This window comes from Bos mutus, chromosome 10 (genome assembly GCF_027580195.1).
Source record: "Bos mutus isolate GX-2022 chromosome 10, NWIPB_WYAK_1.1, whole genome shotgun sequence".
NCBI lineage: Eukaryota > Metazoa > Chordata > Mammalia > Artiodactyla > Bovidae > Bos > Bos mutus.
Genome location: NC_091626.1, coordinates 240,528 through 262,890, shown reverse-complemented (window position 1 = coordinate 262,890; position 22,363 = coordinate 240,528). Strand labels below are relative to the sequence as shown.

At 43.5% G+C, this 22,363-nt stretch overlaps 1 protein-coding gene across 2 annotated transcripts in view; it reads right to left on the bottom strand.

Annotated features, from left to right (window-relative positions):
- MCC (MCC regulator of WNT signaling pathway) overlaps positions 1-22,363 on the bottom strand; it is a 533,449-nt gene that overhangs the window by 302,061 nt on the left and 209,025 nt on the right. The window contains exon 1 of one of the 2 annotated variants that reach the window (XM_005902721.3): positions 12,689-13,394. The exons of the other annotated variant lie outside the window; for it this stretch is intronic. Within the exon in view, the coding sequence (XP_005902783.2) occupies positions 12,689-12,745 (57 nt within the window). The 5' untranslated portion in view covers positions 12,746-13,394. Of the gene's footprint in view, positions 1-12,688; positions 13,395-22,363 lie in introns of those variants that run through there. 2 annotated transcript variants of the gene reach the window in all.

The following is a 22,363-nucleotide window of genomic DNA, read 5'->3' as shown; positions in this document are numbered from 1 at the left end:
AGAGCTGCTGGGTGTCGGCCAGAGAAAGGAGCACTGGCCTCACGATGCATCAGGGAGTTACTTATTCCTGGACATCGTAGAGGAAGGAGTCTCCTGGGCTTGAGTGAGCCCATCTGTTTTCCGTGCAGAAGCAGTGTACGGTTCATGCCTCATTTTACACTCGCACTAACTCCATCTGGAAATATCAAGAAGCCAGAGGCTGTGCAAAGCTCCAACCAGAGAAAAAGCAGACGTGGACAAAGGAGAAGAGGAATAGGGAACTGATGTCCAAATACATGAAGCACTCTTATCGTGCAACAACAAAAAATTTCCTGTGTAATTCGATCAAACAAATGGATGCAGACTTAAACAGAGATTTCTCTGACAAAGATAGGGCCAATAAGTACGTGAAAAGATGCTCAACATCAGTAATCATTAGGGAAATAAAAAGAGGAACCACAAGTAAATAACACTTCATATCCATTATGATGGCTATTATTTAAAAAGCAAAATAAAACAGAAAAGATGTGTTGGCAAGGATGTGAAGAAGTTGGAATCTCTGCATTGCTGGTGGGAATGATGTAAAGTGGAGCAGCCTCTAAAATGGTATGGCCATTCCCCCCAATGTGAAACATGGAATTCACACATGTTCTAGCAATCCTACTTCTGGGAATGTACCCAAATGAAGTGAAAACAAGTCCAACAGATATTTGCATACCCACAGGCATCACAGAATTTTTCACAGTAGCCATGAAGAGAAGGCAATGGCATCCCACTCCAGTCCTGTTGCCTGAAAAATCCCATGGACGGAGGAGCCTGGTAGGCTGCAGTCCATGGGGTCGCTAAGAGTCGGACACGACTGAGCGACTTCACTTTCACCTCCCACTTTCATGCATTGGAGAAGGAAATGGCAACCCACTCCAGTGTTCCTGCCTGGAGAATCCCATGGACGGAGAAGCCTGGTAGGCTGCAGTCCATGGGGTCGCACAGAGTCAGACATGACTGAAGCGACTTAGCAGCAGTAGCAGCAGAGGCAACCCAAGTGTCCATTGACAGATGAATGGATAAACCAAACATAACATGGCAAATAGATGGGGAAACGGTGGAAACAGTAACAGACTTTATTTTTCTGGGCTCTAAAATCACTGCAGATGGTGATTGCAGCCATGAAATTAAAAGACGCTTACTCCTTGGAAGAAAAGCTAATGACCAACCTAGACATCATATTAGAAAGCAGAGACATTACTTTGCCAACAAAGGTCCGTCTGGTCAAAGCTATGGTTTTTCCAGTAGTCATGTATGGATGTGAGAGTTGGACTATAACAAAAGCTCAGCGCTGAAGAATTGATGCTTTTGAACTGTGGTGCTGAAGAAGACTCTTGAGGGTCCCTTGGACTGCAAGGAGATCCAACCAGTCAATCCTAAAGAAAATCAGTCCTGGGTGTTCATTGGAAGGACTGATGTTGAAGCTGAAACTCCAATCCTTTGGCCACCTGATGTGAAGAACTCACTCACTGGAAAAGACCCTGATCTTGGGAAAGGTTGAAGGCAGGAGGAGATGGGGACGACAGAGGATGAGATGGTTGGATGGCATGACTGACTCTATGGACATGAATTTCAACAAGCTCTGGGAGTTGGTGATGGACAGGGGGGCCTGGCATGCTGCAGTCCATGGGGTCCCAAAGAGTCAGACATGACTGAGCAACTGAACAGTAGATTATCATTCAGTCATAAAAAGGACGTTCTGACACGTGCTACAGTATATCAATGAACCTAGAAGACATTACGCTAAGGGAAACAAACCAATCACGAAGGAATAAATATTTTACGAAACTCGAGGTACCAAGACGAGTCAAATTCAGAGGGGCAGAAAGTAAAATGGTAGTTACCAGGGAGAGGGAGGAAATGGGGAGTGTTTGATGGGCATAGAGTTTCAGTTGGAGAAGGTGAAGAAGCGCTGGAGACGGATGGTTATGAAGGTTGCACAATAATATGAATGTACTTAATGCCACAGAATGGTACCCTTAAAATGATTAAGACTGTTCATTTTATGTGATTTATATTTTACTATAATTAAAAAAAAAAAGGCTAGAATGATTGACCAAGTCCTGCACTATCAACAGACAGCAACTAGCAAACCAGCCAGACAGCAAGATCATCTAGCTATTCCCCTAAATAGAATATACTGCTCTTCTGGATTTTTTACCTGGTAGACCCCAACGAGCTTGACCAATAAAAACCCATGGAGTGCAGACTACTACAGTATATGGCAAAATCATACTTAGAGCTAAAAATAAAATTTTCCAATTATTTTAATAGTGTGATTTAATAGTAATGTCATATGGAGATGAGTATACAGAAGAATTAGACTTTCACCTCTTAAAATAATTGCAGACGATTATCATAAAACACATTCTTTAAAACAAATCCTGTGATATAGAAACTGAGGAAGTTGAGGCAGAAGAGGAAAAATTATCCCTGGGAGTTAAGGGGAAAAAAAAATCTGGTTTCTACACTTCCCCTCTGCCACTAACCAACCAGGCTTCATGCCTCAGCTTCCTAGTCAATCATACAAATAGCTTGGATAAAACAAAATGCAAATCAAAGAAGTTCTTAATGGCGCCAACCAACAGAAACATCTCCTTTGTCTAATTTCAGGCTTACCTGGCAACTTTCTGGTCATGATCTGACTGCTAAATAGCTATGCTTTTCAAAAGGAAAAAAGTGTCAACATTCCAGGCTCCTTGGAGCTATATTGGTTATAAGTCAATAAACTAATATGAAAGTTCACAAAAAAGTCAAGTGATCTTAAATAGTGGAAGGAAACTGGTCCAAGTGACAACGGAAAAGAGAGCTCAGTTTTCCTAATTCAGAACCCACCTACACTCTATATATCAGCATCCATCAACACTGAACACCCATCAAGGAAGGGAAGGCAGTTTTCAAATCATTCTTGGCCAGTGTTCACATCACTTAGTCCTTTAAACCATTTCTCTCAAGGTAAAAGCATACTCACATACTCTGAGGATGTTGGAAAATAATTATAGTTTATTTTAGCGCATACAACAACTTCTGCTTGGAGAAAATGACACCATTTGGAAGTCTGAGCATATGCAAAGGCTTTGAAAGAGTGAAGGAAACAAAAGGGGAAGCATCTGGCCCATTGCTCTACCTTTTCTGAGAACAGTTTCTTTTAATTGGCTTTTGGGACACAACCTTCCTGGCCTTTTCTTTGCTAGCTCCTCCTGTTCCTGAGGACATCTTCCTGCCCCTAGCCCCTCAAAAGAACACACACACACACACACACGAAGTATTTTTAAAAAATCAATTCAGGCGTATTTTTAAAACACTCCAGAGAAATCCAGATTCTTCTCCAGTCTACAAAGAGACAGGTGATCTCACCAGAACTATCTTTCCTGACCTCAGCTCCTTCCACTCTCCCCTTGCTCACTGCACTCCGAGGCACATCTCCTTGCTGACACACACCATGCACGCTCTGGCCCCTGACCTTGACCTTTATTTGTGCCACTGCCTGAAACAGTCCTCATCATCTTTTCATGACTCCATCCTCCTGGCCTTCAGGTCTCAGTTCACAGATTGCCACAGATAGGGCTTCCCTGATCACGTAATAGCATCTTTCCCTCCTTCACTCTCCCTTCCTCCTGTGCATCACCACCGGATGTATCTGTCATGTGTGTTGTCTGTTTGCCGCTGGAATGCAATATTCATTAAAACAGGGACTGCATCAGTTTTGTTTCTGTAACCCCACACCGAAAAACAGCACCTGGCAGACAGAAAGCACACAATGTTTGTTGAATGGACAAATGAGCTAGGAATAGAGAGTGTTACAGTAATAATGATCAAACTAAAGTTTTGAACATGTGTCCTTTAACCAAAATACATAAGTGGTCAATCCAACACATCTGTCCCACTACGAAGGAACTGCTGTCTGGTCCCACAAGTAAATATGAAGGCTGTGGATGCCCTGAGTCACATATTGATGAGGTGCCAGCAATACTGTGATGGGTTTCACTCTGTGCCTGCTTTCAAAGATCGCATGGTCTCCCAGGGAGGGTGTGGATAAAGTAGATATTCTGAACACAGATGAGGAAAGAATTACTAACCTGGGAGGCTGAGAAGGACCCGGGCAGGAGCAAGAAGTCCCTGCAAGCGTGCCGTGTATTCCATGAACAGGTCAACACAACCCATAGGAAACAGGGACAAGTCATTACCCCACTCTCACCGTGCAACCAACCAGCGGATCCACTGCTTTTCTAATTGCTGGGCAATCTTCTTCCACAGTGGCATTCTTCCTTTGACAATTGCTTCAATATTTCTCACAAATCCAGCTGGAGTCGTTCACTGATGTGCCTGCACACATTGAGGCTTTGTGAAGCTTTTTGTTCTCAGAACACCACTGCCTTTGGCTTACGAGTGCATTTCCATCTCAGGTCCCATATGTCCCGGCACGTGTTCCAATCACCAAACAAATCTCCTGACAAGTACTCTACCTTACAATGTCCCACCAATCAAAGCATGGAGTAGCTTCACCATGCAACTCGTCCAGCCCAACAGACTTTGATTGCTCTTTACAAAGTTAATAACCTCTAACTTACAGCTTTTTGTATGGCAAGTAGAATCACCAGAGGCTAATGTCCGAGAATGAAGGAAGCACAAGCTGGAATCAAGAGTGCTAGGAGAAATATCAATAACCTCAGATATGCAGATGGCACCACCCTTAGGGCAGAAAGTGAAGAAGAACTAAAGAGCCTCTTGAAAGTGAACGAGGAGAGTAGAAAAGTTGGCTTAAAGCTCAAGATTCAGAAAACTAAGATCATGGCATCCGGTCCCATCACTTCATCCGCAAATAGATGGGGAAACAGTGGAAACAGTGGCTGACTTTATTTTTCTGGGCTCCAAAATCACTGCAGACGGTGACTGCAGCCATGAAATTAAAAGATGCTTACTCCTTGAAAGGAAAGTTATGACCAACCTAGACAGCATATTAAAAAGCAGAGACATTACTTTGCCAACAAAGGTCCGTCTAGTCAAGGTTATGGTTTTTCCAGTGGTCATGTATGGATGTGAGAGTTGGACTGTGAAGAAAGCTGAGTGCCGAAGTATTGATGCTTTTGAACTGTGGTGTTGGAGAAGACTCTTGAGAGTCCCTTGGACTACAAGGAGATCCAACCAGTCCATCCTAAAGGAGATCAGTCCTGGGTGTTCATTGGAAGGACTGATGTTGAAGCTGAAACTCCAATACTTTGGCCACCTCATGCGAAGACTCATTGGAAAAGACCCTGATGCTGGGAAGGATTGAGGGCAGGAGGAGAAGGGGATGACAGAGGACAAGATGGTTGGATGGCATCACCGACTCGATGGACATAGGTTTGGGTGGACTCCGGGAGCTGGTGATGGACAGGGAGGCCTGGTGTGCTGCAGTTCATGGAGTCGCAAAGAGTCGGACACGACTGAGCAACTGAACTGAACTGAATGCCTGAGATTTTTTTTTTGCCTAAATTGTCTCAAAGTGTAATTTCCTCTGCTGTGTTTCAAAGATATACTGAAAGATTTACACAAAAAGTGCTTTATAACCTCAGTCATTCCTTATGATAATGCAAACTTTCGAAAAGGTGTTCTCTTTCCCTTTTGTATTAATGTTGGCTGCTTCTGTTCAGCAAGAGAAAAGGGGCATTTGATAGAAAGAGAGGACAGCTTTATGATCCCAGTAAATATTTACTCTATAAATTGAACTTCTCTTTATCTGTATAAACCAGGTTATTTTCTTCCTGTTTCTTTCAAGAATAAAAGTTGGCCACTGCCTGGAGAATCCCAGGGATGGGGGAGCCTGGTGGGCTGCCGTCTATGGGGTCGCACAGAGTTGGACATGACTGAAGCGACTTAGCAGCAGCAGCAGCAGCAGGAATTCAGGTGCATTAATATAATTGCCAATAACTTATCTCTGCCATGCCACCCCCTGCTGATATAAAAATCTACATCCTGACTACTATCAATTTTCTGTGTCTTTTTTTAGCTTGTCAAATTCTATAAGCTCGCTAACATAAACCTCTTTCCCAGAATCTAGAGATTGCTTAAAATGTAATCTTGGTTTCCTAAAGTTTGATTCCTTGGATCAAAACCTAAATTTCAAATCTTTTTTCATCACCAACTTCTTAATCTTTCTGTAAATGCAGCTTTTATTTTCTAGTTACAGCCTGACTGTGGGAGGACGCCTTCCACATGACGTGTGCCGGGTAAATTCGCCTCGAGCAGCTATTAAAATAGCACCTTGAGTTTACTTGGCGAGTGTCTCCATCATACTCCCTGCTCTGGATGTGTGCCCCTCTCAAAGTCCTGGCACCTCAAACCTCCTAACCACAGTCCTCTAAAGAAGTCATTAAGGTGAAAAGTCTTGGGACTGATTTTCAAACTTCCTGCCTGGACAAAGCCCTCCCTCAGAATCAAGGTTCTCGCTCTGCGTTCAGGTCTGGGGCCGTCTCAAGTTCCGATCGCCTGCCTGGTCTCTGACTGACCCCCCTCCTGTGTTTCTTGACCACCACCCGGGCCAGCCACACCTCACGACTCATGCCTCCCGCTGGGCTCCGGTCACTGTCTCTCGGCCCTCTCAGCACGCGCCACCCCAGGACCCAGCAGCAGCAGCTGCCCTGCCGCAGCCGGAGCTGTCCACCTCACTGGCTTTTTCTTTTTAATCAACCTCAGGGCTCCGCAGGCCCCCAGTGATTTAGCCAACTGTAGTAGAAGTCTAGAGCCCCACCTGCAGGGGTGAGAGAACCCTAATCTTTGCCACAGAGGACATCTTACTCTCTTTCGGGCACCTCACATATTGCAGCACGAATCCTCCAATGCCTCAGGGCACACGGGCCACCAGGTAGAGGTCACGCGGCCTCATTTTCCTTCAGTTTCAGAGGGGACAGAAGGAAGGCCTTCTTGGCTGAAGACTGCCCCACTCCTTATCAATAAATCTCCTTTTACAGCTCTTGAAAATCAGTGTCTAGAGTTCTTCAGCCACTTGAAGTTGAAGGCAATGAGCATACACATTTCATTCTTGTCAAAAAAATTTACCTGGGTATTGCATAGAGGTTACAATACAAATCAAGTTAAACAGGCTTATTAAATAGGATACTCCCTTCTAGGAAAATAGGATGAAAAGCTGAGAGTAATAATAGAAACTAACAAAAAGAACCACTAGAGGAATGGTAGATTCTGGAGAAAGACCAACTGGCCTCAAAGTCTGACACCACCATTCATGATCTGTATAATCTTCACAAGGGTTTTCATCTCTTATGCCTTAATTTCTCTACCTGTAACATGGACATCATAGAATGTATGTCACAGGGTTTTTGTTAATTAAGTGAGTGAACACCTAGAAAATGCTTAGAAAGTGTTATCTATACAAACCAGCAAATTAATGGCTAAAAACACAAAATAAAATAGCAAAAGTTATTGCCAGCCATTGGGAATTAGGAGATCAGGGTTTTAGGCATGCCTCTTGTTTTGTGACTTCTATACTAGATTAAAAATGGTTGCAAATGCTTTATCAAACCCCCTTCAAGAGGTGGGATCTCTTTCTTCACCCCTCTGAATCTGGGCTAAGCACACAGCTGTTCTAACCAACAGAATACAGATGTGACTCTTGCCAATTTCAGTCCTACATTTTAAAAGAATTGGCAGCTTTCACTGCCTCCTGGGAACCTAGCTGCCATGCTGAGAGGAAACCCAAGCAGCACATGGGCAGGCCTGGGTAAGACAGAAGTGAGGTGACCTCCCAGCCCACAGCCAACACACGCTGGCCAGCCACGCTATTAAGCCATTTTGGAGGTGGATCATGTAGCTGCAGTCACAGACACAAGTCCAACCACCTCCAGCTCTGCCCCAAACTGCAAAATCACAAGTAAGATAGGTATTTTAAGCCTTTAAATTTGGGGGGCAGTTTGTTACACAGCCATGGACAGACAAAAAAGTCCTCAGACTAAGCACTCAAATCGGTTGTTCAAATTTTATGTTTATGAAAAGGGAAGAGAGAGAGAAGAGGCAAGGCATTCATTCAAACATTTGTTCAACGCCTACTACGTGCACAGCCTCTGTGACACTGCTATTCTGATGCTAATGGTTTGTGTCTAAGACAGACAGTAGACAACTCATTACAATGAAGTGTGATTCCAAAAGGACAGAGGAGTAAGAAAGAAGTAGAAAAGGGTGTGGGCATATCAGATCTTCCAACCCTGGCATTTTGTAAATTTGATGATGTAGAGTAAGTACATCTGTGAGATAGCCACTTGGATTATCTTGTATGATTATCTCATCTAGAGAACAATTTTCTCCTGTACAAATCCACTTCTTAATTAGAGTACCAATAAAAATATGGGTTTCAGTAGCTACACAACAAGTGATGGTGAAAGCATGAGGAGTCGCCTCTATAACCCACATTCTGGAGTGGAATAATCTCATGAAAGAGGATTTGAATAAAGAAAGAAGGATAGGTTAAGGGACATATCATTTCTTTTAGGGCAACTAAGGTTTCAAAGTAAATAGTGATGGGAGAATTTTACCTATTCATTGCTTGATGTTTAAAAAGCAAAGAATATACACTGATTGCTTTGGACAGGAGGTTTTAATCACTGCCAAAAAAGAACAAACCCTTAAAGACAAAATTTTAGTTTGCTACATAAATAGGCAGCTGTCTATCAGGCAAGCAGATCCAGTTCTCTGCTATCCTGTGAAGATAAATTCAAGTCATTACCCTCATAACACTGTACCTTAAGACATCTTTCCAAGGTCTGAATAATTCTAAGAACCAAAAAATGTGATTATGACAGGGAAATAAGGTTCAACTACATACTGGTCCCACAAGTTTTAACCAATACAAAGAGAACTAATTGCTGACAGAAAACGCATGGCAATGAGGAAGAAGATTTAGCAGGCTTTCCTTGACGAGGTTTGGGAGAATTTATTCTAATACTGCTGAAAGTGTGTCCATTCAGCTTCTTGATCATGGAGGAGAGGACCTGAAAGTCAAACATTTAATTTTCTAAGTACTTCTAAATTTGTCTGGTGTTGAAGTCCTTCCTTAACTTCGTGTTAGGAAAAGAAAAACAGTCTTTGATATGGAAAGCCAATAGACAAGAAAAAAGAATAGCCAACTCACGCTTCTCAAATTTTCCTTTCGTTGTGTTGTTGTCAATGATAAGGATTAGTTCACTTTGGTTAAAGTGTTTAGACCTGATAAAATCATTTGTGGTCATCAATATGACCACAGGTAGAGACAATTTTACTGTCTCTTATTAGTATGTCACAGAATCTTAAACAGCTATTGTTTAAAATAAAGACACAGAAGAAACACATTCATGAACTTCCTGTTTTTCCATTTTAAAGTCCTCATGCCCAATACCCAGCTGGGTCTCCTGATCATGAATCCTTCACATCCACACGCCTCCTGCCTCTCTTGCACCCAAGCATTCCTGGGGCACTGCAGGCAAAGGCCAGTGGGGACCAAGCTAGCTGCTGTCACCAACAGGACCAGCAAATGACAACAAGAAACTAATTTCAGTCACTCCCCCTTGTTTAGGATGTTACAGCGTCGGTGTCAACAATATCGTATAAGAGGCAAAGACTCTGGTGGCTAGAGAACACTTGTAGAAGGGCTGAGCTCTCAAGTCAACACCAATGAGACAGCGTCTTGTTCATGATACCCAGGATAAGCAAGGCAATATTACTACTCTTCCTGCCCCTGAAATCCTGGTGAGCATCAGGCTCAATCTGACCCCAAGGCGACCTCCACACAGCTTTGAGGCTCCTGGGCAATAAGAGCTACGTCACCAAAAGGTAGGTCTTAATAAAAGAGAATGGCGACTCTGCCTGCTAAGACATTAAAGCAAAACCAGTGTTTAAGAGAAAAATTACAGTGAAAATGGGAAACTCTCCTTTACATCATGGACCTTAATGAGAAATACAAATGAATTGTATTCAAGTCTATGGATCCATATGGATACTGCTCCATGGATACTACAGAGAAGGCAATTGCTACAAATACTGCCCATGATAGAGTGAACTGAGATTTAGGGTCCACAAGGTATGACTCACACAACCCTCTTTTGCTTACAAATTCTCTTTACACATACCCTGATTTAAAATATGGGGGAAATCTCTGGTGGTCAAGGACTCTGTGCTTCCATTGCAGGGGGCACAGGTTCGATTCCTGGTCAGGGAACTAAAATCCCGAAAGATGCGCAGCACAGCCAAAAAAAAAAAAAAGTATTTAAATATATATGTGTGTGTGTGTGTGTGTGTGTGTGTGTATAAAGCTATTCTTAAAGCCCATTTCAACTACTTAATCTATAGGGAAACTCAAGATTGGGGGGACAGAGTGGCAAGGAATTCACTATACCTAGAAATGGAAACCAGCCAAGAAACAAACGAGCAGACATGGAAGGAGAGGAGAGGGAACCTGGCGAAGGACATGGCTGGGACGGAAACTTGTTTACTTTCTTAGGAACAAAACTATGCTCTATAATGCTCTATTACTACTGCTCCAACTATCGCAGGGGCCACGAAGCACCCTCAGTGCCTTCACGTGGCCACGGGGTTTCCCAAGGAACTCCTAAGGAGTGGGTACAGCCAGGCAAATCATGTTTTCAGTGTTACACCTCCCACTCGAGTTTCACAGGTATTCTCGGCTCATCTAATGCACTCACTGACTGTGCCAATACTATTCAAGTCAATCCAAGCCTCCTTTCTCTCTCGTCAGCATTCTAGTCACCTTCATCCTAAACCTGTGATTCAGTTTTTAAACAAAGGTACCTGAATAACATACTTCTTGGGTGACAGAGACTTAAAGTTGCCACACAGAAACAAACCATGTGAAGGGCCTGGCAAAGACTCTGCAAGATACATGCCTCTGATTTCTTAATATTTTTTTTTTAACTTTCTATTTTGTATTGGGGTACAGCCATTAACAATGCTGTGATTGTTAATTTCAGGTGAACAGGGAAGGGACTCAACAATACATATACATGTATGCATTCTCCCCAAACTCCCTCCCATCCAGGCTGCCACATAACACTGGGCAGAGTTCCCTGTGCTATACAGCAGGTCCGTATTGGTTACCCATTTTAATTATAGCAGTGTGTACATGTCCATTCCAAACTCTATCCCTTCCCCTCAGCAACCATAAGTTCGCTCTCTGAGTCAGTGAGTCTCTTGGTTTCTTATCTTAAATGACTTTAGAAGACACGTCAAAGGCTTCTCCTTAAACAGTGCTATTAGTGGAGTGGGTTGTGGGTTCTATTTTAGATGTGAAACCTCTCCCCACATGTAAAATTGGCAAAAATCACTTGGGTCTTTGAACCTCTTCCGCTACCTCCCGTTTTTAAGTGAAGCCCTCACTTTTAGCACCTACATCACAGGGAAAACCAAGGGGATTAACAAAGGCCTTTACCTCATTTGGCCAACATTTCACAATGCTGTTTCAAATGGGAGCTGGGACAACTCAGCACCAAAACACTTAAGAGCACCAGGCAGGGGCCAACTGTCCTCCCTGCTGGATATCGGCTCAGACCTCCTCAGATTTCCCCCTTCTACATCCCTGTGCTTCCCCAGCACCAGCCCTCACCCCTAGAGAGGGCTCCATCCTTTCATTTTCCCTTCACAGCTGGTAATCTGACATCACCTCTATCTGCCTTCCAGCTGTTATTTACATGGTTCCCTTTCTTCCCCTTTGCTCTCTCCAGCCATACTCAAGAAGCACAGACTGCTTTGCCCCAAAACGGCTCAGGGACGATAAGAGGAAAATCCACAGCCACCAAGCCTCCTGCTGTAGACGCCGATCACACAGACTTCCTCCTCTCTTCTGAGCATCCAGTTCTGTAGGTTTCCCATCACCACTTTTCAGGTATTCAAAGCCTGGGAGATGGGGGGTGGGGGTTGGCATGTGCCAGACGCATTCCTAAAGTCATCAAAAAAGGTGGCCTCCAGCATCTGACCACTCATATATTTGCATACCGTTTCATGAAGCTTTAATTTCAAAGGTGGTCTCCCAACATTCAAGTGGATTTGTTACTGCGGGAGCCGGGAATTGCAAATGTGCTCGCCTCAAAGACTCAGGAGTCCAGTCCCGGGCAGGAAATAAAGTTCTAAGTCGCTTTGATGTGTTTCCTCTCCACTCCCCTCCCCAGCGCGGGTCATTAGTCTCCTCCGAGGAAAGACCACCTTGCCTGAATTGCAGCACACGTGGGAGCCAGTGGCCGGCTCAGGGCTCCAACAATCCCCCGGGCCTCACCAAATTACTTACCGTCAGACTGAGCTCAGCTGGGACCCCCGTGTATTTTGCCGACTACGAAAGGGAATGTGGTACACGCCCCTGGAGGAAGGGTGGTGGGAAGGGACAGGGGACCCAGACCACGGAGAGTAAAACGCTTTAGCGTTTGGAGTAAAACGCTTTGGTGCAAGCTTGTTTCTTTTTTTAAGACACCCCTTTCAGACCGAAACATCAAGCCAGTTCAGCTCATTTCCTGAGTAGCACAACAAGTTAAAACAAGATCCAGAAAATCTATTAATCTTTAATTGCGCTGCCTCCAGACTGGGAGCGCGAGGCGGTGGCGTATAGGGAAGTGAGAGATGGAGAGCGGGGGGAGGTGGTGTAGCAAAGCAAATGCCTAAGAAACCAGAGCTCCTGACCTCAGCTGTTTCTTACCTCACTCAGCTCGGCCGAGGAGTCGTTTCCATATTTCATGGCAACTCCAGAATTCATGACTGCACTTTTCAGAGGAGAGAGCTCCTCCTCTTCTAGGTCTCGGAGCTGACGAGTTGCTTAGCAGGCTGGGTATCCACTGCTTGGTCCCTTTTGGTACATTTTAGTCTAGACAGCCATTTTCACCCAGGACAGTGGTGAAGCCCAAACGAAGGATGCAGGCACTCCTAGAAGGCACGGAGCTGGCTCGCGTTTCACAGACGAGCCGTTGCTGCAGGAGGCTGGGCGGTGTGGCGCGCTCGCAGCTGCCGCAGCGGCAGGGCCGGCGCGGGGACCCGGGGCACTGCCACCCTCGGCGCCGCCTCGCCTCTCTTACGAGGTCTGGGCGCCCCCCATGACCGGGCGGGAGGGTACCTCCGGCAGGATCCGGCCCCCTGCAGGGCTTCGGCGAGTTCCCGAAGAAACCAAGGGCGGCGGGCCGAGGAGGATCCGAGCCTCGGGTTCCGGGGAAGGAAAGAAAGCTGGAGAGAGCCGGAGCGCCGCTGCACTTCGCTGCGAAGTTTCCCGTTTGAATCGTCTGGAGTTGTAAGTGTTTTCTGATTGAATACAGCTGTCTAGCTGCTGCCTACGGGGTAAGCGGAGGAGGCGGGGCCAGAAAGAGAAAAAAAGGGAGGAGACCGAGCCCAGGAGATCTTGCCTAGAGAGCAAACATCCTTCCAGCTAGCTCTCTGCGATGGTAATTACAGGACCCAGGTCCAGCAGGAGAGAAGAAACGGGAAAAGCCATCCGAGCAACTGTGCAGAAAAATTAAAACACATGAAACTTCCTTCCTAGTAGCCACTTTCCATAATTTAAGAAGTTCAAGACAAGGCAGCGCTGTGCTTCTCATGGTACGTTAAGATTTTACAGAAGCGTGGGGTGGTCATATTCCCTGATCAATCTAAAGTCGACACAGAAGGTGTAAATTCACTGTCAGACTCTCTCTTTCTTTGGTAGACAGACTTCCATCACATAAAGGATGAAAGACAGACTCAAATTTCCCATCCTCTCCAACCCTCAAGACAGTCCTTAAAAATATTACATTTCCCATCCACTTCAACCCCCAGACCTTCCTTTAAAAATCTGACAGTTCACCTGAGCGGCGCTAGATTCATATTTCTAGGGTTTGTTGTACAAATCCGAAAAGATTCAATAAGCTGTTATACCCGGACTCCTGGAGTCAAGAGCTCCTCTGTGGCCCTGCCTTTCTCAGAGGTGAAAATATCCCTCTGTGTGCCGTGGGAGGGGGCTTGGAGTTTTCTCTGTGTAAAGGTTAAAGCCCACTGAACATCTTGAGATGCCCCTAAAAATGTTCTGCTCCTTTAACAGTAGGTCTGCAGGATGGCTTAAGAGGCCTGCCTCATCAGTCACTTTCTACACAATGGGAACAAAATGTCGCCATCCCCAGTGACGGACTTTGGCATTTCCTGAAGCTATGAAAAAGACATTGTATTGTTAATTTCTAAGGCCTAATTTTTTTTTCAAACCAAATAGGATGTTTATTTTGCTCTTTAGGAAGAAGCAAAGAACTTGACTATTTGCATAGATCTTCTTACCCACATGCCTTCCTCCTGAGTTCATTCATTGCCTAATGAAGGCACTACTGGGATGAGGAAGAGTTGGCAGCTTTTTGGGGGCATTGGTCCCAAGTTCTAGGGCACTGTCAGACTAGAGCACATTAGGAGAAGCTCTTCCGCATGGGGACTGGTTGGGAAGCCACATTATTTTATTTATTTATTCATTAAAACCTGTTGAAAACTGTGTCCCTGAAGACGGAAATGGTGGTAAAAGAATATAAAAATATATATTAGACTCAAGCACTAACCCTGCCCATAACGTGTTTGCAGTCTCATAAAACATAAGCAGAAATGACTATTCTAAATGGATGCTTGCCATAAAAGCAGGACAAATGAAGATCTACTGATCTGTGAAGAATGGCTGAGCCCCTCAGAGATGCAGAGTGAGGAGAAAGTATCCCAGGATGTGGGCCCACGAAGAGAGAAAGGGTGGGTGGGGACTAGAATGTGCAAAGCATGTGTGGGGAATGGCAGGTGTTCCATTCTGGAATGGAACCTGGATTAGATGAGTGAGTTAAAGCCGCCAGATCATGGACAGTTTTGAGAGCCAGGCTAAAGTAATGGGCCTTCTGATTGGCAATGGGGGAAAAATGCCTCTATGGGTTTTTGAGCACAGAAATAATAGGATTAGACATGTGCTTTTTTAGACATTCCAGTGGATTTGTATCACACTCATGAGTAACTAATATGAATTCAAGTAGACTAATGTTGAGTATGATTCTGGTATTTAAAGAAACATATTTTTCATACTAGATGGCCCCTAAAGCCAAGCAGATGACTTCATCTGGTGTGCAACCAAAAGAAAAGTAATCTGCTCCAAGTGTGGAAGAAAAATTGGCAGTGTTGAACTTATTAAGAAGCAATATGTCTGCAGATTCTACTTTATGGACAATATAAGACATTTTTAAGAACTGTGTTGATTACATGGGATTTTCTTATTAAACATGATTGTAATACTTAATCCCCACATTAGCTGAAACTCCACTACAATCTGGCATCAGTAAATGTGGCGAACGGGAGGTAGGAAATGGACGTGCCAGCGGGACTATCCCAACAATCCAGCAAGAGGCTAAAAAGGCCTGAACTGAGTCGGGTCAGTGGAAATGGACCAGAGTGGGCAGATGTAAGACGTTCTTGGAAAAATGGTAAGATAGTGAAAAAGAAAGTAAGTACTGGAAAGACAGTAAACAGAAACTGTAATAGAAAGAAGAAAGCTTAAAATGACTTGTAGATCTAGAACATGACTGACTGGGGTTTTCGACAATGTTTTCAACAAAAATAAGTATTCCAGGGAAGAAATATGTTAAGGAGGAAACTATATTTGGAATATCCTAAGTTTGAGGTGGCATATTAAAGTGAAAATGTAGAAGGAAGCTTGAAATGGAGCTAGAGAGATAGTCAAGGTTGTGATGGAGATGGAGGTTTTGGGGTTACTCCTATTAGAATAATAAATAAAACCATGGAAACAGGTTAGGTTGTCAAGCAAGACAGGACAGAGGAAAGAGAAGTGCCCTGAGGACAATATCTTAAAGAAGGTCTTTTTCATGAAGGGGAAAGAATAAAAGAAGAAATGGTAGAGAAGGCCAGTTAGAGAAATAGGAAGATAACCAGGAGAACTCTGAGTCTGGGAGCCTAAGGGAAATGTCAAGATAGAAGGGACAGCATCAATATTACATGTTATAGACGGGGGAGAAGCCTGAAGACGATAAAAGAGACATTAATCAAAGACATTAAATGTCCTTCAAAGATAAATGTCTACCAAGCCCAGGAGACAGACTGCAGATTATCATAAGGAATGGAGAGGAACTAGGGCAGTAAACATGTACTACTCTTTCCATAAATTTGGTGGTGACAGGAAATCGAGAGATGGGATAGTTTCTTCAGGTAGGTAAGCAATGTTGAGTAGAAGCTAGAATAAACATATCTGTAGCCTGGGGCTAAGGGAAACCCTGGAGATAGAGAAAGAAAGGAAGATGAAGCAAAGTTCCTGAAAAAAGAGGGAATGAAAAGGCCAAGGACAAAAATCATGAGCTTAGTTTTGAAGTAGGCTTGGAGAGAAGGAGATTTCAGTTGCTCCTTCCAAGGAGCCCAGAAACAGTTGGGAGAGCTGGAGAATTTATAGACTTGTAAAGAGAAGACTTTAGTTACATGGTAACTAATAGCATTTGTTTGAAGAGCAATCCAACTTCCTCTGTATGATTGTGGAGCACTACTGTTGCTTGGAAAATCCCCTGGATGGAGGAGCCTGGTGGGCTGCAGTCCATGAGGTCACTAAGAGTCGGACACGACTGAGCGACTTCACTTTCACTTTTCAGTTTCATGCATTGGAGAAGGAAATGGCAACCCACTCCAGTATTCTTGCCTGGAGAATCCCAGGGATGGGGGAGCCTGGTGGGCTGCCGTCTATGGGGTTGCACAGAGTCGGACACGTCTGAAGCGACTTAGCAGCAGCAGCAGCAGCAATGAAAACCAGTGAGAACTTAGCAATTTTACTTTAAGAACAGGAAGACCAGACCTCCGTGGTGGTCCAGGGGTTAAGAATCCACCTGCCAATCAATGCAGGAGATACAGGTTCCATCCCTGGTCCTGGAAGATTCCACATGCCTCGAAGCAACAAAGCCCAAGCATCACAACTATTGAGCCAATGCACCCTTGAGTTTGTGCTCTGAGGAGCCCGCGCACTGCCACTGGAAAGGAGCCCCCACTGGCCGCAACTAGAGAGAGTCCTCTTGCAGCAACAAAAACCCAGCGAAGCCAAAAATGTAAATAAATGAATAAAATTAAAAAAAAAAAAAAAGGAACAAGAAGACGAGAGAACTGCCTGTAAGCTGTCAGGGCACGGAGAACACTGGAGTTGAGATCCTCTCCCCTGAGCTTGTTCAGCGTAGGTTCAACCCTGGTGGGCCACACTGAAAGCCAGTGACGTGTAGAGTATAGCTTCAGTAGTCAGGGAGAGTCCAAATCAGTTTTCTTCCAATCTAAGATTCCACGAAATGAAGTTTTGTTTTGCATAGTTTAAGTGTTTTGTGGGTTTTTTATTTGTTTGTTTTCCTCTTAGTTAGGAATCAGGCTGGGAATTTCTACTATCAAAATATTACTGTAGACAAGAATGAAACTGGGTCAGTGTCCTCATATTTTTAGGAAGAAAGCATCCTATTAAAGCTAATTCATAAGAAGGTGAAAAATATTCATAATCATCTCAAGAAAGCCCAAAGTATTTGCATTGTAAAAGAGGATGCTTTGAAATAGGGCAAAACTCGCGGGATTTCCTGAAGAAGACAGGGACTTTCCAAGGGAAAAAGGGACTTCAGAACCCTGTGGAGATGCAGGGAGTCCCACTCCTCTAGGTCCCTGAGAGTCAATAAAGTCAGGGAACCCTCAAAGCATACACTCAGAAGAATTTCCTGCCCTAAATCTATAAGCCCACTCCCATGAGTTCAAAAATGCTTTCCCTAACTCAATTCCTCTAGTGCTCTGTTCAGTCATCAAGCCAGGCCTGGAGCCAGGGCTGACTCCCAGGCTGAGGCCTCCAGCCAGCCTCAGTGGCCTGCCCCATCAGACATCATTTGCTCTAGGTGGCATGACATAAATCATTCAGGAAGCACTTCGCTAGATGATGTTTGTCTTGGTCTCTGTGTCCTCAGAGAACAATGTTAAAAACCTGGAAAAAAAATCACCTAGCTCATCCCTGCCTTCCACTTATATAGGTGAGGATATGCAGCAGGTTTGTGGTGTTGCTTCTAAAAAAGAAGTGCATCCACTGTGTGCCAGACATCGTGCCGTGCTTTGGGACTCAGTGCTGTATGGGACAGAAAAATTCTTGCTTTTACACAGCTGGCATTCTTGGTGGAAAATGATCCATAAATAAAGAAGAGAATTATAGCTTGTGGTGGATGCTATAAAGGAATTAAACAGGAGCTATGATGAGGGATAGCAGGCCCCTTAAAGAAAGTAGCCAGAGAAGGCCTTGATGAGGTGAGTTCATTTCAACATGAAGGTCAAGAAGGAGCCCACTAGGCAGAAAGCAGGGGAAGGTGGCCAGGCAGAAGGACGAGCAAGTACAAAAATCCTGAGGCAGAGAAGGGCTGACCTTTCCAATAACCTTCAAGTTTTAATTTAAATTTCAACAAAACGGTAGATACTACGATGGAATGTGATGAAAGAACGATGGAGGAGCCAGCCCATGCAGTGCGTGTGTGTGTTGGCCATAGAGCTGTCACATGAAGACTTTAAGCAGGGCAAAGATATGATCCAATTTATGTTTTTAAAAGATAAATCTAGTCCTATACAAACTTTAAAAAGTAGACAAAAGAAAGTTCCTCCTTTATATGAGTATTCCTACAAATAAATGAAAAATTGATAGAATATCCCTACTTTGCAACATCTACTGAATTAATCATTTAGGCATAAAGCACAATGCTACTAACATCATAAGACGTGCAAACACATGACTTCCGATGGAAAAATAAAATACCACCTGTGAAGACATTTTAGCAGATTTCTTTGGAAGGAATGATGCTAAAGCTGAAACTCCAGTACTTTGGCCACCTCATGCGAAGAGTTGACTCACTGGAAAAGACTCTGATGCTGGGAGGGATTGGGGGCAGGAGGAGAAGGGGACGACAGAGGATGAGATGGCTGGATGGCATCACCGACTCGATGGACGTGAGTTTGAGTGAACTCTGGGAGTTGGTGATGGACAGGGAGGCCTGGCGTGCTGCGATTCATGGGGTTGCAAAGAGTGGGACACGACTGAGCGACTGATCTGATCTGATCTGATCTAGCAGAAGGAATATGTTACATTAGCCACAGAGAAACAGTCAGCAAATTCAGACCATAACTCTACAGGACAATCTGGTTTCTTGAACAAGTAAATTGTAATCAGGGAGAAAAAAGCAAGTGGATGAGATATTAATGGAAGGAGAACCCTATAGACATATCAACCAGTTGCAATATGTGCTCCTTATTGGAAGTCTTGACTCAAATACACTGACTGTAAAATAATATGATACTTATAAGATATTCAGAAATATACTTTTTGAATATTTTATGCAATTTAAAATTATTAATGCTTAAAAAATTTTAATAGTCTTGTGTTTACTTTGAGTTTTTATCTTATACATATATATATGAAATATTTAGGGATAAAATGATACAATAGTTGGGATTTGTGTCAAAATCCTAAGGAGGCAAGGAAATCAATGGGGTTTTCAATGAAACAGACTGGCATGAATTGATAACTCTTAAAACTGGGTGACAGTGTATGGGAGCTCATACTACTCTGTCCACTTGCATATGTTTGAAAATCTTCATAATAAGAAAGCCAAAAAAGGACAATCTTGCCTTTATGTAAGAATGGGTTGTTGCATCATAAAATCAGTAGAACAAAGAAACTTGTTAAAAGCTATTTTGGTTGTCAGAGGATGCCTATGGCTTGAAACTCAGTAAAATCAATGAAGATGGTAAAAAATGAATGAACTTGAGATATATTATTTAGGTAAAACTGACCCAAACTCAGCGAATGACTGGATGGAGGTAATGAAACAAAGAGAGGAATCAGATGATCAATGTGGTGGTTGAACAATTGGGTGTGGAGAAGGACTAGGTTTAGGGGAATCAAGGGTTCTATTTTTTATTATTTACTTATTTATTTTTGGTTGCACTGGGTCTGCGTTGCTGTGCTTGGACTTTCTCTAGTCCAAGTCTCTTAAGCAGCAAGCTGGGCTGCTCTCTCCCTTTCAGCATACTGGCTTCTCACTGCAGTGGTTTCTCTAATTGTGGAGCACAGGTTCTAGGCCCACGGGCTTCAGTCCTTGTGGCTCGCAGGCTTAGCTGCTCTGCAAAATGTGGAATCTTCCCGGACCAGGGGTCTAACCCGTGTCCCTTGCCTTCTCAGACCGATTCTTACCCACTGTACCACCAGCGAAATCCAAGGGTTCTATTTTTAGACACATTAAATTGGAGATTCCTATTTGACATCCATGAGGATGCCAATAGCAGCTGGATAAATGACTTTGGGGTTCAGGGGAGAGTCAAGTTAGACAAATGGATTTGGAAGTCAGCAGCATATAGATTAGAATTGATGTTGAAAGTCATGAGAACACAGGGGATCACCTAGGGACAGAGTGAGTACAAAGATGCAGCCCTAGGACTTATCATTGAGATGCTCCAATATTTCCAGAGGATAGAGGAAGAGAATCTAGCAAGGAAGATCAAGAAAAAAGTGAAGATGTGACATCATCGATGCCAAGAGACCAGGGTGTCAAGGAAAGTTGCAACCTATGTGAAATGCTGCTGAGAGTTTGAGAAAGTGACAACAAAGAAGTGTCCTTTGCTATTGGACATTACTGGGGACCTTGAGAGGAGCAATTTCAGTAAGTGATGGAAATAGATAGTAGCTAGATTAGTGTGGATTGAATAGTGACTAGGAGGTAAAAATATGAATGGAGAACTATGGACAGAGGTTCATGACATTATACACGAGGCAGGGATCAAGACCATCCCCAAGAAAAAGAAATGCAAAAAGGCAAAATGGTTGTCTGGGAAGCCTTACAAATAGCTGAGAAAAGAAGAGAAGCTAACAGCAAAGGAGAAAAGGAAAGATATACCCATTTGAATGCAGAGTTCCAAAGAATAGCGAGGAGAGATAAGAAAACTTTCCTCAGTAACCAATGCAAAGAAACATGTAAAATATCATGTATGAAACGAGATGCCAGTCCAGGTTCAATGCATGATACTGGATGCTTGGGGCTAGTGCACTGGGACGACCCAGAGGGATGGTATGGGGAGGGAGGAGGGAGGAGGGTTCAGGATGGGGAACACATGTATACCTGTGGCGGATTCATTTTGATATTTGGCAAAACTAATACAATTATGTAAAGTTTAAAAATAAAAAAAAAAAAAGAGGAAAACAATAGAATGGGAAGGACAAGAGATCTCTTCAAGAAAATTAGAGATACCAAGGGAATATTTCATGCAAAGATGGGCTCAATAAAGGACCAAAATGGTAGGGACCTAACAGAAGCAGAAGATATTAAGAAGAGGTGGCAAGAATACACAGAAGAACTCTATAAAAAACATCTTCATGACCCAGATAATCACAATGGTGTGCTCACTTACCTAGAGCCAGACATCCTGGAGTGTGAAGTCAAGTGGGCCTTAGGAAGCATCACTTTGAACAACGCTAGTGGAGGTGATGAATTCCAGTGGAGCTATTTCACATCCTAAAAGATAATGCTGTGAAAGTGCTGCACTCAATATGCCAGAAAATTTGGAAAACTCAGCAGTGGCCACAGGACTGGAAAAGGTTAATTTTCATTCCAATCCCAAAGAAAAGCAATGCCAAAGAATACTTAGACTATTGCACAATTGCACTCATATCACATGCTAGCAAAAATAACGCTCAAAATTCTCCAAGCCAGGCTTTAATAATATGTGAACCGTGAACTTCCTGATGTTCAAGCTGGATTTAGAAAAGGCAGAGGAACCAGAGATCAAATTGCCAACATCTGTTCAGTCATTGAAAATGCAAGAGAATTCCCGAAAAACATCTACTTCTGCTTTATTGACTACAACCAAAGCCTTTGACTTTGATCACAACAAACTGTGGAAAATTCTTAAACAGACAGAAATACCAGACCATCTGACCTGCCTCCTGAGAAATCTGTATGCAGGTCAGGAAGCAACAGTTAGAACTGGACATGGAACAACAGACTGGTTCCAAATAAGAAAAGGAGTACGTCAACGTTGTATCTTGTCACCCTGCTTATTTAACTTATGTGCAGATTACATCATGAGAAATTCTGGACTGGATGAAGCACAAGCTGGAATCAAGATTTCCGGGAGAAATATCAATAACCTCAGATAAGCAGATGACACCAACCTTATGCCAAAAGTAAAGAAGAACTAAAACCCTCTTGATGAAAGTAAAAGAGGAGAGTGGAAAAGTTGGCTTAAAACTCAACATTCAGAAAACTAAGATCATGGCATCTGGTTCCATCACTTCATGACAAAAAGATGGGGAAACAGTGGAAACAGTGAGAGACTTCATATTTTGGGGTTC